This window comes from Conger conger, chromosome 5 (assembly GCF_963514075.1).
Source record: "Conger conger chromosome 5, fConCon1.1, whole genome shotgun sequence".
Classification (NCBI taxonomy): domain Eukaryota; kingdom Metazoa; phylum Chordata; class Actinopteri; order Anguilliformes; family Congridae; genus Conger; species Conger conger.
Window position 1 is genome coordinate 17,082,812 of NC_083764.1, and position 20,117 is coordinate 17,102,928.

Genomic DNA, 20,117 nt, shown 5'->3' on the forward strand with positions numbered 1-20,117 from the left:
GTAGGCTTTGTGATGAACATCACTAAAAAGCCAAGATGTCTTCCAGCACATTCCAGATTGTAATAGAAACAGATTCTGGTATTATTCTTATTATTATTCTGCAGTTTTGAGCCTGATAGTTTAGTAACTAGCTACATTTGGATGACACCATTCTCTATATTACAGGTATATATGGTATGGTATGGTATGGCATATACTGCATACTATTTATTATTTATTCGAAAATCTTAACTGTTTTACAGGATATCCTGGTATCACATGCTACTTTAGTTTAAGGTCAAGGAAGACAATATTTGAAGATTTTATTTTTCTTCAAATCATGTATTTACATGTTCAACACATCCTGCAATACAACAGATATTCACAAGTGCCTAGCTTTACCAACACACAGCAGTATAAATATTGCAGTTCCATCTACCATGTTCAGTTAAAAAACCCTCATCATATAAAACATATAATATGCTCATACAAGTTCTCAATTTTGCTTAGTAGTGTCACGTACCTGGCTCATATTTCTATGAGCACTATAAGCATGAGAGGGGATTAGTGTCTGATGAACTGTTCGTGACAACGTATCCAGATATTTCTAGGATGTAGTTATGTGTAAAGCACGATTCCACTTGTGGACTAGTTCCCCTTCAGTCTTCAGTCTTCAGGCCATGTCAATCAAAACCCCTCCTAACACAAACAGCTACATACAGAAGTAGAACCCTACCACAGACACCTGCATTCCCTGGCCCTACAGAGCGATAGACATCTGCTGGTTTCTGTTTTCACTGTATAATCAGCAACAGATTCAGACCCAGGTCAGACGAGGCAACAGTGGAACAGACTGGCCAAACCGGTGCTGAGTGACAACAGAAACAGCACACCCCGTGGCTCTCCAGAACCAGGGCTGCAGACCATTGTGATAGAACAGCGGCGCACAACTTCACATCCTGATTTCACTAATTAGCTTATTATCTGAACCAAGCAGGTAAAATAATGATGAGATCAGGTGGTGTAGCACACGGCAGGAGCGGATACCTGCAGATGCCGTGGCCCGCAGGATACGGAGGTGAGTAGCGCTGGGACAGAATGATAAGCAGCCTAAAGAACAGGCAGGTCGGTCATGGCTGGTCTCCAAGCTCATGTGGAGTTGGTGGTCTGGGCGGGTCTCGGGCGTGCCGCCACCCTCCAGGCGTAGATGCCGAATAGCGGGAACTCCTCGGACAGCTGCAGGGCGTGGCGCTCCAGCTGGCCCAGCTGCGGGTTCTGCCCGGCCCCGCCCGCCCCCTCCCCGTCTGGCAGGAGCCGCTCCAGGACCCACAGCAGGTAGAAGGAGTTCTCGTACCTCCCCGCGTCTAACTGCCGCTGCCCCACCACCTCCACCTGCTGCAAGGCAAATCCAGACGGTCACAACGAATTCCATTTACAAGTTACATATTTACACATGCACCTTTGATAAATTTCTGAAGATTCGGTACGGGGATGGAGGCAAATACGACCGCGCTCGAATGAGCAGCAAACATAAAGATAGGGTCACTGTTTCCCTTACGCCTTATCTCCCCTCCTGCGCAGCGTGAAAAATTAATTCCCCTTGTTTGTACAGAGGCCTAGACACAGGAGCGGGACTGCTAGACATAATGTGGTAGCCGGCTCGGCTTTGAACGAACGCGGCTCGACGTGGAGTGTTGAACCTTTACAGAGGAATAAAAACCCTGCGGTAACAGGGTCTCGTTTGTCTTCTCCGCATAGCGGCTCTTACTTTCTTTTCCCGCCGTCGGAGAACAATAGCAGCCAGGTGATGCTCCGTCTTGGGCTCACGGCACGCCAGTGGCCTGACAGGGTGTGACGTTTTTATAGCCAGTCTCGGGGCCCCGTTTTCCCATTCGAAAACTCCCGGACTGTCTCTCTCTCTCTGGGAGTCTGAGGAATGTGGTTATTTTGGAATCGTCCTACTGGTAGTCACGCCGCCGTGTGCGTTTCTCTGCTTCGAGACGGCTCGTGTATCCGCCAGCACCTCGGGAGAGAGCAACCCGACCGTTTAGAAACGCTGAGGGGAGCTGGAGTGTAATGTACCGTCGATGACGACTAATGGCTAGTGCCCGGGGTAGTTGGTCCACCTTGCACTTAGCCCCTGGCGGTGAGGTGGCTCGGGCACGGTGATCTATATCGCGTGCCGCGAGAGGCTAACGGTTTCCTGCTTTCGTAAGAGGAGACGCGGGCTGATACGATTAGCCTACATCTGTGAAATTGATGAGGAATAAAGTGCACTCTGTTGGAGCCCCTACACTTCATAGAAGGCTTTATCAAACACACCCCCGAGATGCAGGGGCTGACAACTAAACGGATTATGTTTCTAATGACATGATCGATATCTCTTCAAGCAGCAACTAATGAACCAGATCAATAGATCTTACCATTCTAAACAATTTGACGCTGCACAGTTAAGTGGTTCTGGTTATCAGTCAATAACCTCAATTTTTACCTATTCAAGCCATACTACATTTTTCCCAAAGGTCAGCTGCGCTTTATTGCTTTCCAATACATGTTTCCCTTTTTAAAAGGGTTCAGTTAGTGACTGCTTTCTGAATAGAGCTTTTATTTGCCGAAAAACGATTTCACAGGCTGGGCATTTGTGGACAGTTTATCACAATTTAATATTCTCGCCTACTTCAGGAGGCATGAAATTGGACTCGTTTTGAAAACCAGATTCAATCTTTTTTGAGGTTGCATAAAATTCAATTTGCTTGCTCCGTAGGTGAATGTGTGACTGTGCATGCTGTGAGAGATCAGACATGATACAGAAGAGGAGCGTATCCGTGATAGGTCGGTTCGTTCAGAAAAACGAAGCGCTTTGGTGCTGCTGTCGTACCAAACGGGTTACACGGAGTTCTCTGACACTGAGAAGCCCTTTCGCTTTGCTGAGATAAACCCGCTAGCACTGATAATGTATACGATTCAGTTACCTGCAGTTCTGGCTGGTATATATTTAATCTAAGATTTTAGATTTGCGGGCTTGTGCCATCGTCCTGGACCAAAAACTAGAAGGCAGTGAGATAAGACACGGGCTTGGCAGCATTATACTACATGATTAGCTACATTAGCCGTCTCTGACCAGGGGGTTGCCAATCATGTTGATCAATTTGCTGTTTTTGGGGGTGATTATTAAAAGAATTTTGACCAAAAACATATAGGCTTGGTGATACACATTTGTTGACTCTCGAGCTCCGAAACAGAATCATATCCATTTTAATCATCGTGCCACTTCCTTTTACAACACCTTCTGTGGTGACTGAGATTATACGTCACCGTTAATAAGAACAGCGGTTGGAAATGCACTTTATTCAGTGCACTTCAACTGTTGGTCACACTGCAACAAGGTCAGAAGAGAAACTATACCTGGAAAACATGATATCGGAAAAAATATCAGCTGTTTAAAATAACGCCCCAAAGTAACCTTGACTGGCATCTGGTTTTTGGTTTCAAGTAGAACCTTGCCACAAAAACAAAGCCTGTGTGAGTGATTTATGGAGAGATACCGGCAAATGACAGCATGAAACAAAGGAGGAAAAAGGAACAAATCTCCCTGAAGCATTAAATAAAAGTTTGTGGAAAAACCACAAAGAAGCCATTTAGCATAATGGACATTCTTAGAAAAAGCCTGAAGTGGTACAAAGAAGGCCCCAGAGGCTGCTTTCCACCAGGCAAAAAATTATAAAACACCCAGAACTGGGGGAGGAATCTGGCTTATTAAACCAGCACATACTGAAACGACTGAGACATCATTTCAGCCCTAAAATGTTGCCAAAGAATAAGAAACTCTTGAACGATACAGTGAAGGACAGAATTGACAGGACTGGCATGCAAGAAAAATTGACAGAGGCAGCGGCCTGTGATCTTCTTCTGTGGTACGCTGGTGATATCGAACGAAAGTCAGCTGTGTTGACTCCCGCTAACCTTTCCGCGACAATGAGAGGAGAGTGAATTTTCCTGTGCGGATGACAGCCCTGTCATTTGAAATCACTGTTCCCGGCTGCCCTGACCGGGCAACCTGGACGATGGGAAAAAACAAAAGGATTCGCTCGTCACCCTAACTGTCCGATAATTCACTGCATGGTTCTTCCTAAGGTCCGAGCTGAAAACCTCAATGCTATACTTACGGCTGTAGTTAACCTCCTATTATGTTTGGGGTCAATTTGACCGCATTCAGCGTTTGACATCTCTTAAACGTTTTCTCATCTTGATACTGTATCATTTTTTACATTTTCTATTTTGGTGGGATTAAATACAAAACATGCAATAAACAGAATGCTCCGCTTTCAGAAGTCCTGTACCAAATTTGCATGGGTTGTATCGGCCTATTTTGACCCTCTGTAACTGCATAAAATGCACAAAATATTTTAAAAAATGTTTTATCTGCGATTTCTTTGTGGATGATTCTGGTCCCATACAGGTGCCAAACTTTCACTTCCTGTACCCCAGGCTCTAAAATGGGATGTTTCTCACAGATTTGTCAAATTCATGGAAAAAAGGCTAGTCATTTGGGAGACAATAAGAAGGCGGCACACAAAGTGTCAAAATGTTTCTTTTGCAATAATTTTGCGTTTATTTAAACTGTCGGGGTAAATTTAACATAATAGGACGGTTAAGACTGTCATCACATAAAAGGCTGACGCACTAATAAATGCCGTCTGTATAATTTTGCCAAGGTGAAGCTCATTCTCTTCTCCGGTTACATACAGATGGTCTGGTGGCTCTCACAATGCGATGTGCCAGTGTGCTTCACTAAACTCAAAGAAAGAAATGAGAGAGTTCCTGCTAAAGGCGCAGCCTGGTTTTGTTGGCTCGTGTCACGGATCAGTTTCTCATTAAAGCCTCTTACTTAACATATCCCAGCATGTTATGTAACATACAGTGCAATTTAAAGTGTCCAGCCTTTATAAATGACACAAAACAGCCACTCCAGGATTTAGAAGCCAACACTCCATAGCGAAAGGAAACGACTTATGCGTTTGCTGAGAAACTAGGCCGCATGAATCAGCGAGCCTGACAAAGGTGATATTTCTCAGTTTCGCTGCTGTCACAACAGACTGAGGGCCCAGCCACCTGTAGCTTTCAATGAGGGGATCTGTGAGTCATGTGACAGCTCTCAGAGTGACCGGTTCGAATCTCACTTTTCTGATGGCACTTCTCAAGAGTTGCTTAGGTTCTGGGCCCGTTTCCTGTAAACGCCGATGACGTCGGATATTTAACACAGAGGCAGATGATAAACAAATCAGCATGAAAATTACTGTCGAGGCATTCTAGCTTCAAATAGGCACCGAAAAATGCTTGCGCTGCCCTTGTGACAAACAAAACAAAAGCATGCAAACTGACTGCGCGCAGAAATTTCCAGCCTATGTCAGCAATGTTGTCTCAAGCATTACATTTCTGGTGTCGGATTTTCAGGCTTAAGGTTCTCACTAAGATGTGTGCATTTAAGGATATGTTTTATTGTAGAGTAACACCTGTATAGCATTTCTGACACAACTACCACAAATTATGTGGTAAATTGAATGTTTTGATGAGTGTGACAGACAATATACCTGCACATACACACATGCACACACACACACACACACACACACAGTACTATTATGTTGCAAAGCATCGTTATAAACCTGCACGTTATTGCACTGTTTTGATTTACAACGAAAAAAGAACACTCTTTTGAAATTACCAGCCCATTATGCATTCATATTTCTAATTCGTAAATTGTTCGAATGAGAGACGATTGTAAATGCCGCACCCTGAATGTTGATCAATGCTTGCCAGACCAGAATGTAATATTTCCAGGTGCACATAACATCTGATGAGATAAGAGACTCTACAAGGCACTGCACAGCAGAGGAGAGCGCAGACAATGGGAGGAAAGACTGGGCTTTTCATTGCTCTGATTATCTATGCAGGGTGAGTGGTCCTCCCAGGATTCCCTGGGCAAACATCTCTATTACTGCTCCATCCTTCTTAATGAAGCCGGCAAAACTGAGGCGGCTCAGAGTTCCCACAAAAGAAAACAAAATCATAAAAAAAATGGAATAAAACTGAACACCACGACTTTGGACTCGAGAGTTTAAAAAGTAAAGTGAGGCTTCGAGAGAAAACGCTATCTGGAAAAAGTTTAGAGCGGAACGGAAATGAGGGGACAGGAACAGGAAAACAAGTCCACCGTTATCCCCCAGACACTGGTTCCACCGCAGTCATACGTGCCCTGGGGAAGGAAAGAGCCAGTCTGAGTTACGGAGAGAAATAGAGCGGCCGTCGTGCTCTCGCAGCTGGGCTGGCTAATTATTCAGCGCCTCCCTGCCTTCAGCTCTATTTGTACTCTGCGCTGTGGTCAGTGCGGCGAGGAGCAGCACAGCACTAACATTTCTTAACTCTTGTTCCCATACGACCGTCTACCACAGTGCCGGCAGGGCAGACAGGAAAAAACACGCACGCCGGTCACTCTGACCAGTGGGGGCTGAGGTCGAGGCTTTCCGCTGCAAAGCTCGAGAAACGTGCACGACAGCTTTTTTTTCGCCATTTGGGTCTTCGAGCTCACTCTCTGCTGGAGGTTTTAAGAGTGTGAAACACATTTTTATACACCCAGACATATTCCCCGGTGAAAGAAAGTAATATCTCAGCAAAATAATACTGAAGCCACCTACTGTACTTATGAAGGGTGAGTGATTTCAGCTCTAAAGTTTCAAGGACTCAAACAGGAAGGAGTTTTAGAGTTCACATGCTTTGGAGACAATGGAGGGATGAATAATGTTACAATTCAACCATAGCAATTAAAAATATTCAAACGTTTCGACATTTTACTTTTGTTTAGACATTGCTACTTATTTGTGGATGGGCTGTCAGCACAGGAAAATTCACTCTCCTCTCATGTCGTGTCGTGTAAAGGTTAGCGGGAGTCAACACAGCTGACTTTCGTTCAATATCACCAGCGTACCACAGAAGAAGATCACGGGCCGCTGCCTCTGTCAATTTTTCTTGCATGCCAGTCCTGTTAATTCTGTCCTTCACTGTATCGTTCAAGAGTTACTTTTTCTTTGGCGACATTTTAGGGCTGAAATGATGTCTTAACCGTTTCAGTATGTGCTGGTTTAATAAGCCAGATTCCTCCCCCAGTTCTGGGTGTTTTATTATTTTTTGCCCCGTGAAAAGCAGCCTCTGGGGCCTTCTTTGTACCACTTCAGGCTTTTTCTCAGAATGTTTTCTGCAGTAGGACTATGATTGAAATGACAGAGATCACAAATGTGCAATTTACTCTATGTGGTGAAGGCACGTTTAAATACTACAGTATGACTAAAGGAGACGGTTAACTTTAAACATTCTCCACGGGGCCTCTGTTTGAGCCAATTGACTAAACTATTTCAGCAAGAACGGTCTTGATTAAACAGAAATGTGCACACTTTCTTAGCCTGCAAAAATGCAAATATAAAGACAAAAGATATGACTCGGCAGAACAGAACATCTACTCAGTCAGAATTCTGCTTCGAAAAGAAAAAAAGACTTCAGCACACTCATGTCAAGTAAAAGAAAGCCTGTAAGTGCTCTACAACTGCGCAAAGAGGCAGAGATTTAGAAACTGAGAGGGAGGGGAGAGAAGGGGAAAAAGAGATTACCATCAAAGTTTACCATACACTTTTAAATCATAAGGATTGTAGTGGCAATGTGCTGTCGTGAGGATTAAGTGAAATACATTTATTCTCTGAATCCAATGGTTCCAACAATCAATGCGCTTGTTAAGATGTTCAGCACTGAATACTGAACGCAAGTAGTACTGTGTGCAAGAACAACTCACTTCACCTACATATCAAATATATTTTAAGTGATTTAAATGAATAATTATTATTAAGAATGACAATTATCAAATAAATTGCTGAATTCTTTGATAGGTCAGTCTACAGTAGATTGGTGGAATCAACCATCGAGTCAAAACAAACTCCACACATTATCAGATCATAAGATTAAATGAACTGAGAAGTGGACAATTAGAATAGTGAATTGAAATCATGTTCTTAACTGAATGTAGGCTCACTACTTCCTCCAACACAGAAGACATTAAACAAGACATTACACTGAAAATACTAGAAAAGAATGAGACCAATAAGACAGACCTTATCAGAGTATACCCCCTTCCTGGTTCAGTACAGAAACATTTCCTCTGTTCCTCTCTCTTAGGCCGTAATCTAAACACAACCTATCTTACAGTTTCAAAGAAACAGAACGATTTGAGGAAGAACCAGAGACTTCTGTGTATGTGGGGAAAAAAAAGGTTATGAAGAAGCCATCTGGAGAACTGCCTTGCTCTACAGACACGTAATACAGTAGACAAGCGATAATGCGCTTCATTTAAATGCATAGCCTTTGCCTATGGTACACGGGCATTCTGTTCGCCCAGGACATTGGTTAGCGACAATGTTCTGTGAATGCTAGAGAAAGCTCTTCACAGCACTGGAAACAGCAGTTTTCGTTCAAATATCTCATAACTGCTTCACACGAATGCTCTTAGCAAAGCCTTGTGGCTCAAATTAAAATTTTACTAAAAATACAGAGAAGAACATTGTCACAGGGAAAAGGCGCAACAAAAGGTGCTAATGGCTTTCTCTCATTAGAGGTGTTGATTGTGATACTAAAACTAGGCAGTACCTTTGAGAGAAAGCAAGCCCTAAATTAAGACAAAAACACAAAGTAGCGCTATGGTGACTATTCTGATGAGGCTCACATTTTGTGAGGTTACGACGGAACCCAGCTTTAAGTTTTTATCAGCATCTGGACAAGCACACACACACACACACACACACACACTTATTCACAATTTGGGCGGGGGACAGGATGCTATAGCGATGTGAAGAATCTCATGTTACATCACACAAAATGCAAACAAGCATCTAGACAATTATGAATCAATATCATCGAGCCGGAATATTTCCTTACAAGTAACATCAGACTGCCCCTTATCACAAGGCCCAAAACTACAAACCCACAAAATGCAAGCTGTAAAAGCTAATATGTCATATTTTGTCATATTAATCAAACATCTAGGGCCGGATTTCCCAGACACAGATTAAGCCTAGTCCTAGACTAAAAGAAGAATTTAATAAAGATCTCCATTGTCTGGGAAACCGACCCAGAAAGTAAGAACGCAAGGTCACTACATACCTAAAACCCAAGATTAGTATTGCAAAAATATTATAATTTCTAGGCAATTAATCAAACAAATCAAAATCAGGGGAGGGAGGCAAATAGGTTTAACCCTTTTCTTATCTTCAGGGTCAAAAATGACCTGCCACTATGTTTAACCGCAGAGAAAAATTATCTTTTTTCAACTTTAAATTTGATGAGTTTGTGATGAGTGACAGGTTGTCTCTTCATGCAAAATAGATTTGTGGTTTAAAATTGAATTAAGCTGCTCTATTTTAGGGGTTTAGTGAAGGCGGGTAATTTTTTACCCTTAGGACAAGGGGAGTATACAGAATGTTAAGACAACACAAGGGCTAATTGAACTGACTGAGACTGAACCTCCACCTTAAGCCCAGGCAAGACATGACACCGAGTGGCCTCGGGTGAGCTCGACGCCTCCTTAACCCACACGTGGGAATCCTGGAAGTATGACAACGGTCACTTCTCTCCGTGTGCGACGTGTCTTACGGACCTCGTGGTGGGACCCGGGGTCGGCCCCACGGTAACGTGGGCTGAATGGGCCCCTGCGGCGGATGGAGAGCCAGGGACCGTGGATCAGCCCATCTGGGCCACCCACAAACAGTCTCTAAGAGCAGCTACTGTTGATTCACAGTGCGCTTAAACAACTGCTACGCATCAGCTCCCGGGGTTGGTGGGTTGGTTGCTCTGCTCTCCCATTTTAGGAGCAATTGCTCCACAAAATTGACGTGTGCTAACTGGGGGAATAATTTAGGAGTGCATCTACTAATTGGGATGCATTAGTGTGCTCCTAACAGAATATGAAATTCACGGCATCTATGCAGCAGACCAGATGGCACGGATTCTGTAATCTGTCAACACCGTTTAATTCTGGTAGATACCGCAAATATCAGTATATCCATATTCATGTTTTTCTCTTATGTTCACAACAACCCCCGATTCAACCACCAACCTTGGTTTTCAGTCATGTACCTTAACCCCTTATGGGCGGATGAGACCTGCACGTTACATCTCCCTTAACAGACAGATCCGACCTGCGTGTTACATCTCCCTTAATAGACCGATGCGACCTGCGCATTACATCTCCCTTAACAGATGAATGCGACCTGCACGTTACATCTCCCTTAACAGACAGATGTGACCAGCGCATTACATCTCTCTTAACAGACGGATGTGACGCCAGCATTGTATTTGACCATACGACCTTTTTCAAGACATATGACCTAGACCTTTTGATGGGTTTTCTACAGGACACCACCTTAGTCCATAATGGGTTAGCCGCTATGCTACAGGCTGCCCGATATGGTCCTGCACTGAGGGTCAAGACCCGGGGTCCTTTCAGAAGCCTGAAGCTGCACTAGAAACGGCGAGGTGTTTTTGATGCGAGTACATCACAGATAATGAACTAAAGGAAAGTGATAACCACCTGAAAGGACACCGCTGGTACGCGTGTCGGCGGAGGGCGAAAGGGCCCTCCGGACGTCGGAAAATTGATTTTTGCCATCCGTGAAAGGCCACTGTTCTGACATATTCTAAAATTCACTGTGCTTAAGGTACAATAAAGAGAAAAGCATGAAATCAATTCCGATCCTTCCTGAAGCGCTCTTTCATGGAGCTATCAACTGAAATCTCTATTTTCTTGTCTCTTAAAAAAAGGTACATATTTCAGTTTTTGTTGTTTCTCAAACATGTATTCGAGATTAAACTGTTGTTTAATGCCTCCAACTGAAAGGCATCTTGGGTGTTTCTACAGTAAACGATGTGAATAAGCTGCAATGTAAATTATGATGTTCTAACGGAGTAGATATATTAGACCAGGCAGTTCTTGGTAGGCATATACAGTACCCAACTACCCAACATTTCACAAAAATAAATAAGGAAGTAAATAAATACAAAAGTATGCAAGACAGAGACCTGGAGTCTGCATGTTTACCACCACGTGGTGCGGAACATAATCATGTGTTGCATTGTGGTCACGCACGGATATTTGCGAAAAGAGAATTGAAAACACACAGGCTGACTCTTTTTTTCAAAGTACAACGTCCATTACTCGGCAACCTTGAGGTTTGACCTTTTAACAGGAGGATGGACGGGGTTGTGAGTAACTGGAAGAAGGACATTAATGTCACGATCGATTAATACCGTAGTGCAGGCTGGGAAAAACTGAAATTGAAAAACCTTAAACCCGGAACCTTGACCTTTGACAAAACCGCTTGATACGGTTTTCAGAGAAGTCAGCAGGCCGTTTGCGACAAATTTCATCAAACTTCATACACCGCTGACCGTGTTACAGATGAGAAATTTGTCATCTTATGACCTGAAGACCGAGAGCATTCTGGGGGCCGGCGAGGACCGCATCATTCATTTTGGACCGTGGAGTTTATGCTCCATTGACCGTGTCTGACCGGAAAACATCTTTGTCGTGGATCTATGTTCCCAGAATGGCCGAAGGACAATCTGAAAACATAACACCCTCGTCTGCTTTGACAACAGTGCATAAATAACCCAGGGGAAGCGTGTTTAGCTGACCGTACCAAGCATTTTAAAATGATACCAACAAAAAAAAGGGCCTTTTAGCTGAGTGCTTGACATGCTCCCATTCTCCTGCGAGATTAATTTTTAACTTTTAGGTAAACATTTCAAAACTTCCGAATGCATACATGTTCAATAATATCAATAATCAGCTGGTGATTTTCCATATAATTATTTTAATGCTAGTTAGGAGAAGACTGGATTAGACATAATAGTAATTTTTGCATAAGAGCACTATTCATAGTATTCAAGACATTAATCTTAACACCTGATGTTACAAGCGATTACCTGATCACTCAGGTACAACACTGTCCAGTATGCAATATTGCAGCATCTAAAACATCAAACATTGCAGCATACATTTTTTATGGAAGAAAAGCTGTCTTCATGATGAAGACATAGCAACACGTTTGACCGTGTTCATTCAGTCATGATAAAAGATCTTTGCTTGGGTTAGTCCCTTATTCATTCTCCTGTTCATATCTCAGAGAGAAACCATTAATTAGGTCTACTGCAAGTTCCAATACAAGTTTACATTACATAACACTTAAATGCACAATATAGATCAATAATTACCATTATTAATAACGATATATATACTAATAATGATACAGGTTCATATAGGGCCTTTCCAGATCCAAAAGGACACTGTGCATGTAACCAAGTTGAAGGATTTTAGTGAAAAACTTCACAAATGTGAAATGTCCTTTCCACCCCTACACATCCTTTAGAATGGCTGACCTAAGGTAACCACTTTTGGCTGGAGTATCAAAAGAAAGGCTGTATACTTCAGCAGGCTCCGCCAGGATTCCCCCCCCCCCCCCCTTTAGGTGCGGGCGCATTGTTCCCCTTCTTTTTATCTGCCTCTGTCCTTCCGTCGGGTCACTTTCGTGCGGCGAGGTGCTGTCAGGAGACGTCACGTTCTCATTCACGGCGCCGCAAGCCGGCGGAGAGGAGGCGGCTTTTTGAAAGAGAGCTCATTGAAAAACATGCGCTTTAACATTAAACAAAGGCGACTGCATCGGCTTGTTTGTGCCATGTTGCTCAAAGAAGATTCGGAACTTCTAATTGAATTTGAAATGCCAAAAATCCCTTTGAGAGGAATAGGAAATACATTCAGAAAAGCCCTGCGATCAGGGTATGCGGACTTAAATCCTAGCGCGCTCAGTTCAAATAACAACAATCAGTCGCAGAAGTTTGGTACATCAAAAAGTCTGAATAACAATGTCTTCCTTTTTTTGGGGGGGGGGGGGGGGGGAGTGGGGGGGTACAGATCCATTACCACAGTAAAGGAAATGTGATATGCGTCACCACTGTGTAGGTCAGGTCGGTGAGAGTGTCAGTGAGAGACAAAGCTAACGGTGGATAGTGGCAGTGAGTCACAAGTCACTGACAAGTAAATGCAATAGAAAGAGTGAAACTATACCCAAGGACAGACTGAGAGGACAGACCTGTGTAAAAAGCTGGAGAAACGCCGGGCTCAAAACCAGTCCCAGCCATCTCAGCACGACTCGTTTGGAGTTGTTACGGGTGCGGTTGCCAACTTACGAGATGCGGTGGTGGGTGTTTCCTTTTGTGTTCTGACAAAGAACATTCTGGAAAGAACATGGCAGACATGCTGAGGGGGTATCAACAAAAGGAGGTATGATTCACAAAGCACCTGTAGTGGGTGGAAATCACGCGCCACTGTGCTACTAGAAGAAGAGAGGCAAGCTGAGCCGTCTGGATATTTAAATTTCAAATTTAAATTGCATATTTCAATTTGAGTGTCTGTTTAACAGATGAAGATGATCACGAATAACCACTCACAACAACCAGGGATTTTTCTGATGACCTTAATCCGCCAGTCTATTTCAAGTATATTTCAAAAAAAGTCTATGTCATGCAACATGTCAATGACCACAGCAACTGTTCCAAGATGAATCTCTCATTAACAGAGACAGATCGTTGCATAGGCATACTACAACTGCTTGACAACAAAGATGATTTTGAACCTACCCACTGTACTTTGTTTTCTGCTACAATTTCATATGGTTATTTCATTGTACAGGCCAATGTTTAACAATTGCAATAACCATTTTGAATGAATAAAAATTAATTCAATATGGTCCAATTTTGTGAACTGAGACAGTAAGTTGCTCCAAGAGATACTGAAGAGACCCATTTGCAGCACCATCTGTGCCAAATGTAAATGAATCTGACAAGTTTCCAGTTATTATTATGACTGAATCAGCGGTTGCTCAACTTCAAAAAGAGGCAGGCCTATGAGCCCATTACTTTCTGAATTAGCAGGTAACTTGAAACGTAGAAAAATTTTGAAAAAATTGTACTAAAACAGCTGAGTCAAGGTACAGCCTCAAATATAAATGAGAAGCTGACCCTAGCCCCAAAAATATCTTTTGAAGGCATATCTTATTGCAGATATGCCATGTTTCACAAATAAAATGACATTATTCTTCATGACATTACTATTCTTGTGAACTGTGGCCACTATAGGGGCGACATTGGCTCAGGTGGTAAGTGCATCTGTCTGGAAGTCGGAAGGTTGCGTCGAAATGTCCCTGAGCAAGACACCTAACCCCCAAATGCTCCTGATGAGGTGGTTGGTGCTTTGCATGGCAGCCAATCACCGCTGATGTGTGAGTGTGTGTGTGAATGCGTGAATGAGAAGCATTAATTGTATAGCGCTTTGGAAAAAGGCACTATATAAATGCCAACCATTTTGGTGTAGTTGTGCAGTTAACTGTATTGTATCAAATAATGTAGTGAATATGGTGCAGCATTCAGAGCACTGTTCATTTAGGAGCCTGAACTGCACTCTGTATTAGTGGATGAAGCATTAGACCTACCTTCCCCTACTAGTGGAGTGTGTGAGGACACAGAGCTTCAACGAACAACAACACACTATCCCCAGGGCTCAACTATGTATGCAAGGGTACAGGTGTAATCAAGAATATTCCTTTTGATGACTTACATGTACTTATTGCAATTCAAAAGCTGTTTCTGGGCAACAGATGACACTATGAATAAATGAAGAAACGAGCCAGAATCGCTTTCTGTCAACCGGGTTCACAGCAGACAAGCCAAGCGCCTTTACGGTGAGTCAGACGAGAAGTGAAGATGCTCGTTATTGATTGGGGCGAGGAAGTCTTCTGAAATATTTAAACTCTGATTTATGCAGCAATCATAGGGCCGGCATCAAGCTGAGGCCCTAACGAACAGAAAATTATTCTTTATAAAACATTTGGTCTGCAATTGATGATAATTTTGATGAAGGAACGAGAAGGGAGTAACACAGAAATCCAATTTTGGAAAAAGCTGCTTTTGCATTTACTACGGGTGGATGGTTTAGGTTTTACAGGAAATAAATATGTTGCGTTTCAGCAAAGTGTATTCGTATAATTAAACAAGGTAAAAAAGGATTCACTTCCACCTTCTGCTTTATCCTATACTAAAGACTTAATGAGCACTTTATTGGGTATTTATGAGACTTGTTTTTTTAGACTTCTGCTGCTGTAGCCAGAGATGCTCTTCTGCATACCATTCTTGTAATGTGTGGTTATTTGCATTACTGTCACATTCCTGTCAGCTTTGACCAGTCTGGCCCTTCTCCTCTGACCTCTCTCATTAACAAGGCGTTTTTGCCCACAGAACTGCTGCTCACTGGATGTTTTTTGTTTTTCGTATCATTCTCTGCAAACTCAAGAGACTGTTGTGCATGAAAATCTCAGGAGATCAGCACTTTCTGAGATACTCAAACCACCCTGTCTGGCACCAACAAAGTCACATTTTTCCCCATTCTGATGGTTGATGTGAACATTAACTGAAGCTCCTTAGCCGTATCTGCATGATTTAATGCACTGCATTGCCGCTACATGATTGGCTGATTAGAAAATCGCATTAATACGTAGGCATACAGGTGTTCCTAATAAAGTGCTCAGTGAGTGTACTTTACTTTCTTTAATCTTTAGAGGACATTTTAGTGGATTCAGATCGTGAGGAAATGAACATTTGGCCCGTAAGTGCATACTAGTCAAACGCACTGAATAAGTAATAAGTTATTATGAATGAAATAAATCTATCAAAAACACAAATCACAGCCATCTCCGAGCCTTAAGGCGGTCCTGGGTGACAGAGCGGCACAATGTCTCCCCCATTAACGCACTTTAATCTATCCCGCTTGTCCTTCTCTCCCAGCGCACTGTCAGAGCCCATCTCTCACATTTACATCTAAGAGCCGCTCAGCCCTCCGCGGTGCCGCCATTACGGCTCTCCGTCAGTCAGCGCGCACTGTAACCCGAGCTCTGATTCATGTCAGCGAAACTAATAAATGTCTGCTAAATGGAGACGATCTCAATCTCGCGCTCCACGGCGTGCCGCGGAGACCGCTGAACGCACGCCCGTGCGGATGGAGAACGTGGAGTGCGGTTCTCCCGAAGAATGCGCCGTACCCGTGTTCTGCGGAGGGTTTAGCTCTACCTCATCTTTACTGTCGCTGTTTGTTCCCATTTCCCAACAAATACTGAGCAGAGCTATTTGTCCAGAAGATGAAAATTCTGTCCGTCATGATGACTGAAGTACAGCAATACCTTACAGTGCCTTGGCGGCATCCAGGTTTCCGTAATTTATGTCAATAATTTTGGACTCATAAGGGTGTGGAAGGGTTGGGCAGTGTTAAATTGTAAGCCATTTGGAGGCACTCAATACTAGCATATACCTATTATTGAATATTATACATTTCTTAACTGTCCTTATATTTAGGGTAGTACACTGGAATTGGTCAACTTAAACAATCAAATTATTGCCTACATATTAGTAACATATACAGGTATGGGCAAAAATTTTGGAACCCTTGGTTTAAGTGTCTGTTGCAATGAATCTGCAAGTGATTGAAAGCAAACCTGAGCCCTTGATGGTACTTTTCTGAAAATGTAAAGCAAGAACGATAAAAAAGTAAAAGGGCCCTGTGCAAAAGTTTGGATAATTCTTTGTTACTATACTTTTTAAAAAGATTATTGCGAAGTCCCAGGCGATTTACTTGTTAGGGCTTCACTGAGTCAAGGTGAATATAATTCCAGGGCTGAATTACTTCTTCTAAAACCCATGTCTTCTAAAATAACTGGTGGCTGTTCTGTCTGGTGTAAACAACAAGGGTTCCTCTAAACACTGTTAAGCATGGAGCTGGATCCATAATGTTTTGGGGTTGTGTGGCAGCTGGGGGCACAGGATATATTTTGTAGGTGAAAGGAAGAATGGATTCAACCAAATATCAAGACATTCCAGAGGCTAATGTTTGAAGGTCAGTACAGACTTTAAAGTTGAAGAGGATGGGTATTCCAGTAAGACAATTCTCCAAAGCATACCTCAAAATTGACCAAGAAGTAACTCCAGGAAAGGTGGATGAAGGTTTTGGAATGGCCACCCCAACCCCCAAACTTGAATATTATTGAAAATCTGTGGAGAGATCTCTCATGCTGTATATGCAAAGGGGCCGAAGAATATTTTTGAACTAGAGGTGTTCTGCTAGGAAGAATGGGGGAAGAGCAAGCAAGAAAGAAAAAACAAGAATTGAAAGACTTAGCTGGCTACAGGAAGTGTGTGCAAGTTGTTATAGTAGCCCGAGGAGGAGTTACAAAATACTAAGGGCACGGGGCCCTTTTCCCTTTTTTATTATTTTATATTTATTTGAAACTGTCAAAAGTTAAAATAAAAATGTTGTGTTTAACTTTGTACTATTTAGAGGTGAGGTTAGCTTCTGTTTACTTTAGATAAGAATTTTAAAAGGCATTCTGACCAGGTGAGCCCAACTTTTGCCCATTGTATAATAATATAGTTGTATAATAACGCAATGACTATGGGTTGGAGCCAAACAGCTCTTGTTGGGGTGAGACAGTTGGAAACCAGTCTACAGACACAGGGCTGCTAACCCTCATAATCAAGCCTCGGTATGATATTTCTTCACACACTTTTAAGTACTTTGAAATAAAACTTACATCGAAGTGACCAGCTGTGTGTAGTAAACACGGCCCCAAGAACGACATTGAAATCAAACTTAAATCAGAGCACCCAGTTGAGCGTCGTAAACACAAACCCAGTAGGTATCCATGAACAAATAGGCGGTACCTCCAACACTTCCCCCACACTGTTTTGAGCTACTTTTTGTTGTTCCTTTAAGGGAGACGTGAGCCCTTAAATCCCAGTAGTTCAGGAGCACGGTGCGTGGGAAGAAACTAGGCAGTAACGGCGCGCGTTTCCCCCGCCTGCGTCGCTTCGAGTGGCTCGCGGGGCGGAGTGTGAAGAGGTGTTAAGAACAACATCTACATTTCCTTTTTCCTGCCCTTCTTCCAGAAATAGAACCGGCTGAAAGCGGCGCGTTTGAAGCGGGGCGGCAGCAGCAGAAAAGGCGCGAATGTCCGCTAAGATCTGACAAGGGGGAGCGATTTACGATCATAATAACGGGGGCCCTGCGCGCTGACGGCACGGGCCCCTTAACAAGACTTTGATCAAGAGGCTTCATTCTCGCTCCCGGTTACGGTTTTAATGAGATCCGCAGGCAGCCGGGGCAGGACGGCTTTGATATTTGGTATTTAGCGCCCCGCTGATTCCCCCGCCGCCTCGGAAAACCCTCGATCACTCTTCAGGTCTCTCCGAGAAAACAGATGTCACGGTTGAAGGTGGGTATATACGGCAGGGCATTGTTATTGCTACTGCCCTTTTCACAACAGGCTCTTGTGAATGTAGGCAGATATCTAATGAGAAGAAGTCCAAGTGACAGTGGGAGACGATATAATGAGGAGCTCTATGAAGCTGCCACGGTGTACATGTAGTCCCTCCAGTCCCCCATGGTCCCCTGACCCACATCTACAGGGATGCGCTAACAAGCCCCTGCGTGCTCTTAAGCAAGTGCCTCATTTGGAAGAAAAGTGCTTTATAGCACCAATCGTGTACAGTGCAACAGGATCGCTTTGTATTGCCCTCCAGGCTGGGAACATACCGTACGCCAACAGCACATTTTTATTTATTTCTTTATTTATTCAGGTATTTATTTATTTAACGGGGCTCATGCGGTCCGATTCTCTTGGATGTCGGTCACTGGGAAAGTGAGATTATCACCACTGAAAGGGCACATGTGCCCTTTTCTTATCGTATCTCCACAGTTCCCAAAGCTCTTTTTAGCAGGTTCGAAAAATAAATATCTGCAGAATTCTGCAAAAGATGGGAGCATTTTTAACTGGACGTTTTAATTCGGAGTTTACACAGGTTTGAGGGAATTTAAAAAGAGTTTTTAAAAGAGTTTTTAAATACCACTTGCCATACAATTTAAGACCGATTTCACTGCCTGAATAATTGGATTAAAAAATATATATTCGCTCCAATGCACTTGAAATATTGTCCCTATCAAATGTAGAAAGGTAAATTAATTTTCAGCTCTGAAATGATTTAGTTAAGGACACCATTAAAGGACACCATTAAAATAATAGGAATAACTGAAGTTTTAGGACATTTTGCCCCTTCTCTAGTATATTTAGCGAAATGAAAAACCTAAAGAAACGATCAAACAATTAAAGGAGCACAGTCACACTGGTTTCAGTTGAAATCATTTGGAATAAATGCTTAAATTCTGTGTAACGGCCTTTCCTTTTTGTAGCCGCTTCCTAAATACGGGGCCAAACTTCTAAGGGCAAACACGTCCAGTGACTTGAATCTCCAGAAGGTAACAGCCGCTCAAACTCCACCTTTAAATGCAGAGACTGGTTTATGGGCGGCTAATCATCCAGGCGGTCACATGACACTCCCATGGAAATACGGTAAAGTCAGCATACGAATATCACGGCTAGCCTGAGCGATATGGCGGGAAGCCATACAATGCTTTACAATGCCTTTGCTTTAGCGACAACAGTTCCTAATTTTGTAACAAGTGGGGGGACCTCACCACAGATGACACAAATCTTGGTAAATTCAATATTCTTTTCATGGCAAGGGTCAAACAAACCATATCCATAATAGTTTCTAAAACCAAAAACATGCTATGCCGTTGCATACTTGCAAAAACGTACTTGTACATATGAATGCTATTATCGATGTTTTGGATATTACCAGAAATCCTACAAATAAATGCATATTCAGTATCATATTCAAACACTGCGAGTTCACAACAAACGTCACTCAAAACAACTTTGATCAGCATACTAAAAAGCTGGACAGGAAACAGAAATAGCTCTCTAAAGTGGAGCTCACACCCGCGGGTGCCCACACCTTGCTGCTAACGTCCGGCCTGGCGGCTGGCCAGGCACCACAGAGAGCAGGAGGTTCTGGGGGCCTCTTTCATCTTCGGAGCGGGGGTCGACTCTTTAATGTTTCAAATCACGGCCCAAAACGAGTTCCTGGGAAAGGCTATTTTCCGA

General features: G+C 43.1%; 1 protein-coding gene across 1 annotated transcript in view; it reads right to left on the bottom strand.

Moving 5' to 3' along the window:
* Positions 1-1,128: 1,128 nt before the first annotated feature.
* mei4 (meiosis-specific, MEI4 homolog (S. cerevisiae)) overlaps positions 1,129-20,117 on the bottom strand; it is a 48,214-nt gene continuing 29,225 nt past the window's right edge. Inside the window, exon 5 of the mRNA XM_061241680.1 lies at positions 1,129-1,374. Coding sequence (XP_061097664.1) covers positions 1,129-1,374 — 246 coding nt within the window. The remainder of the gene's footprint in view (positions 1,375-20,117) is intronic.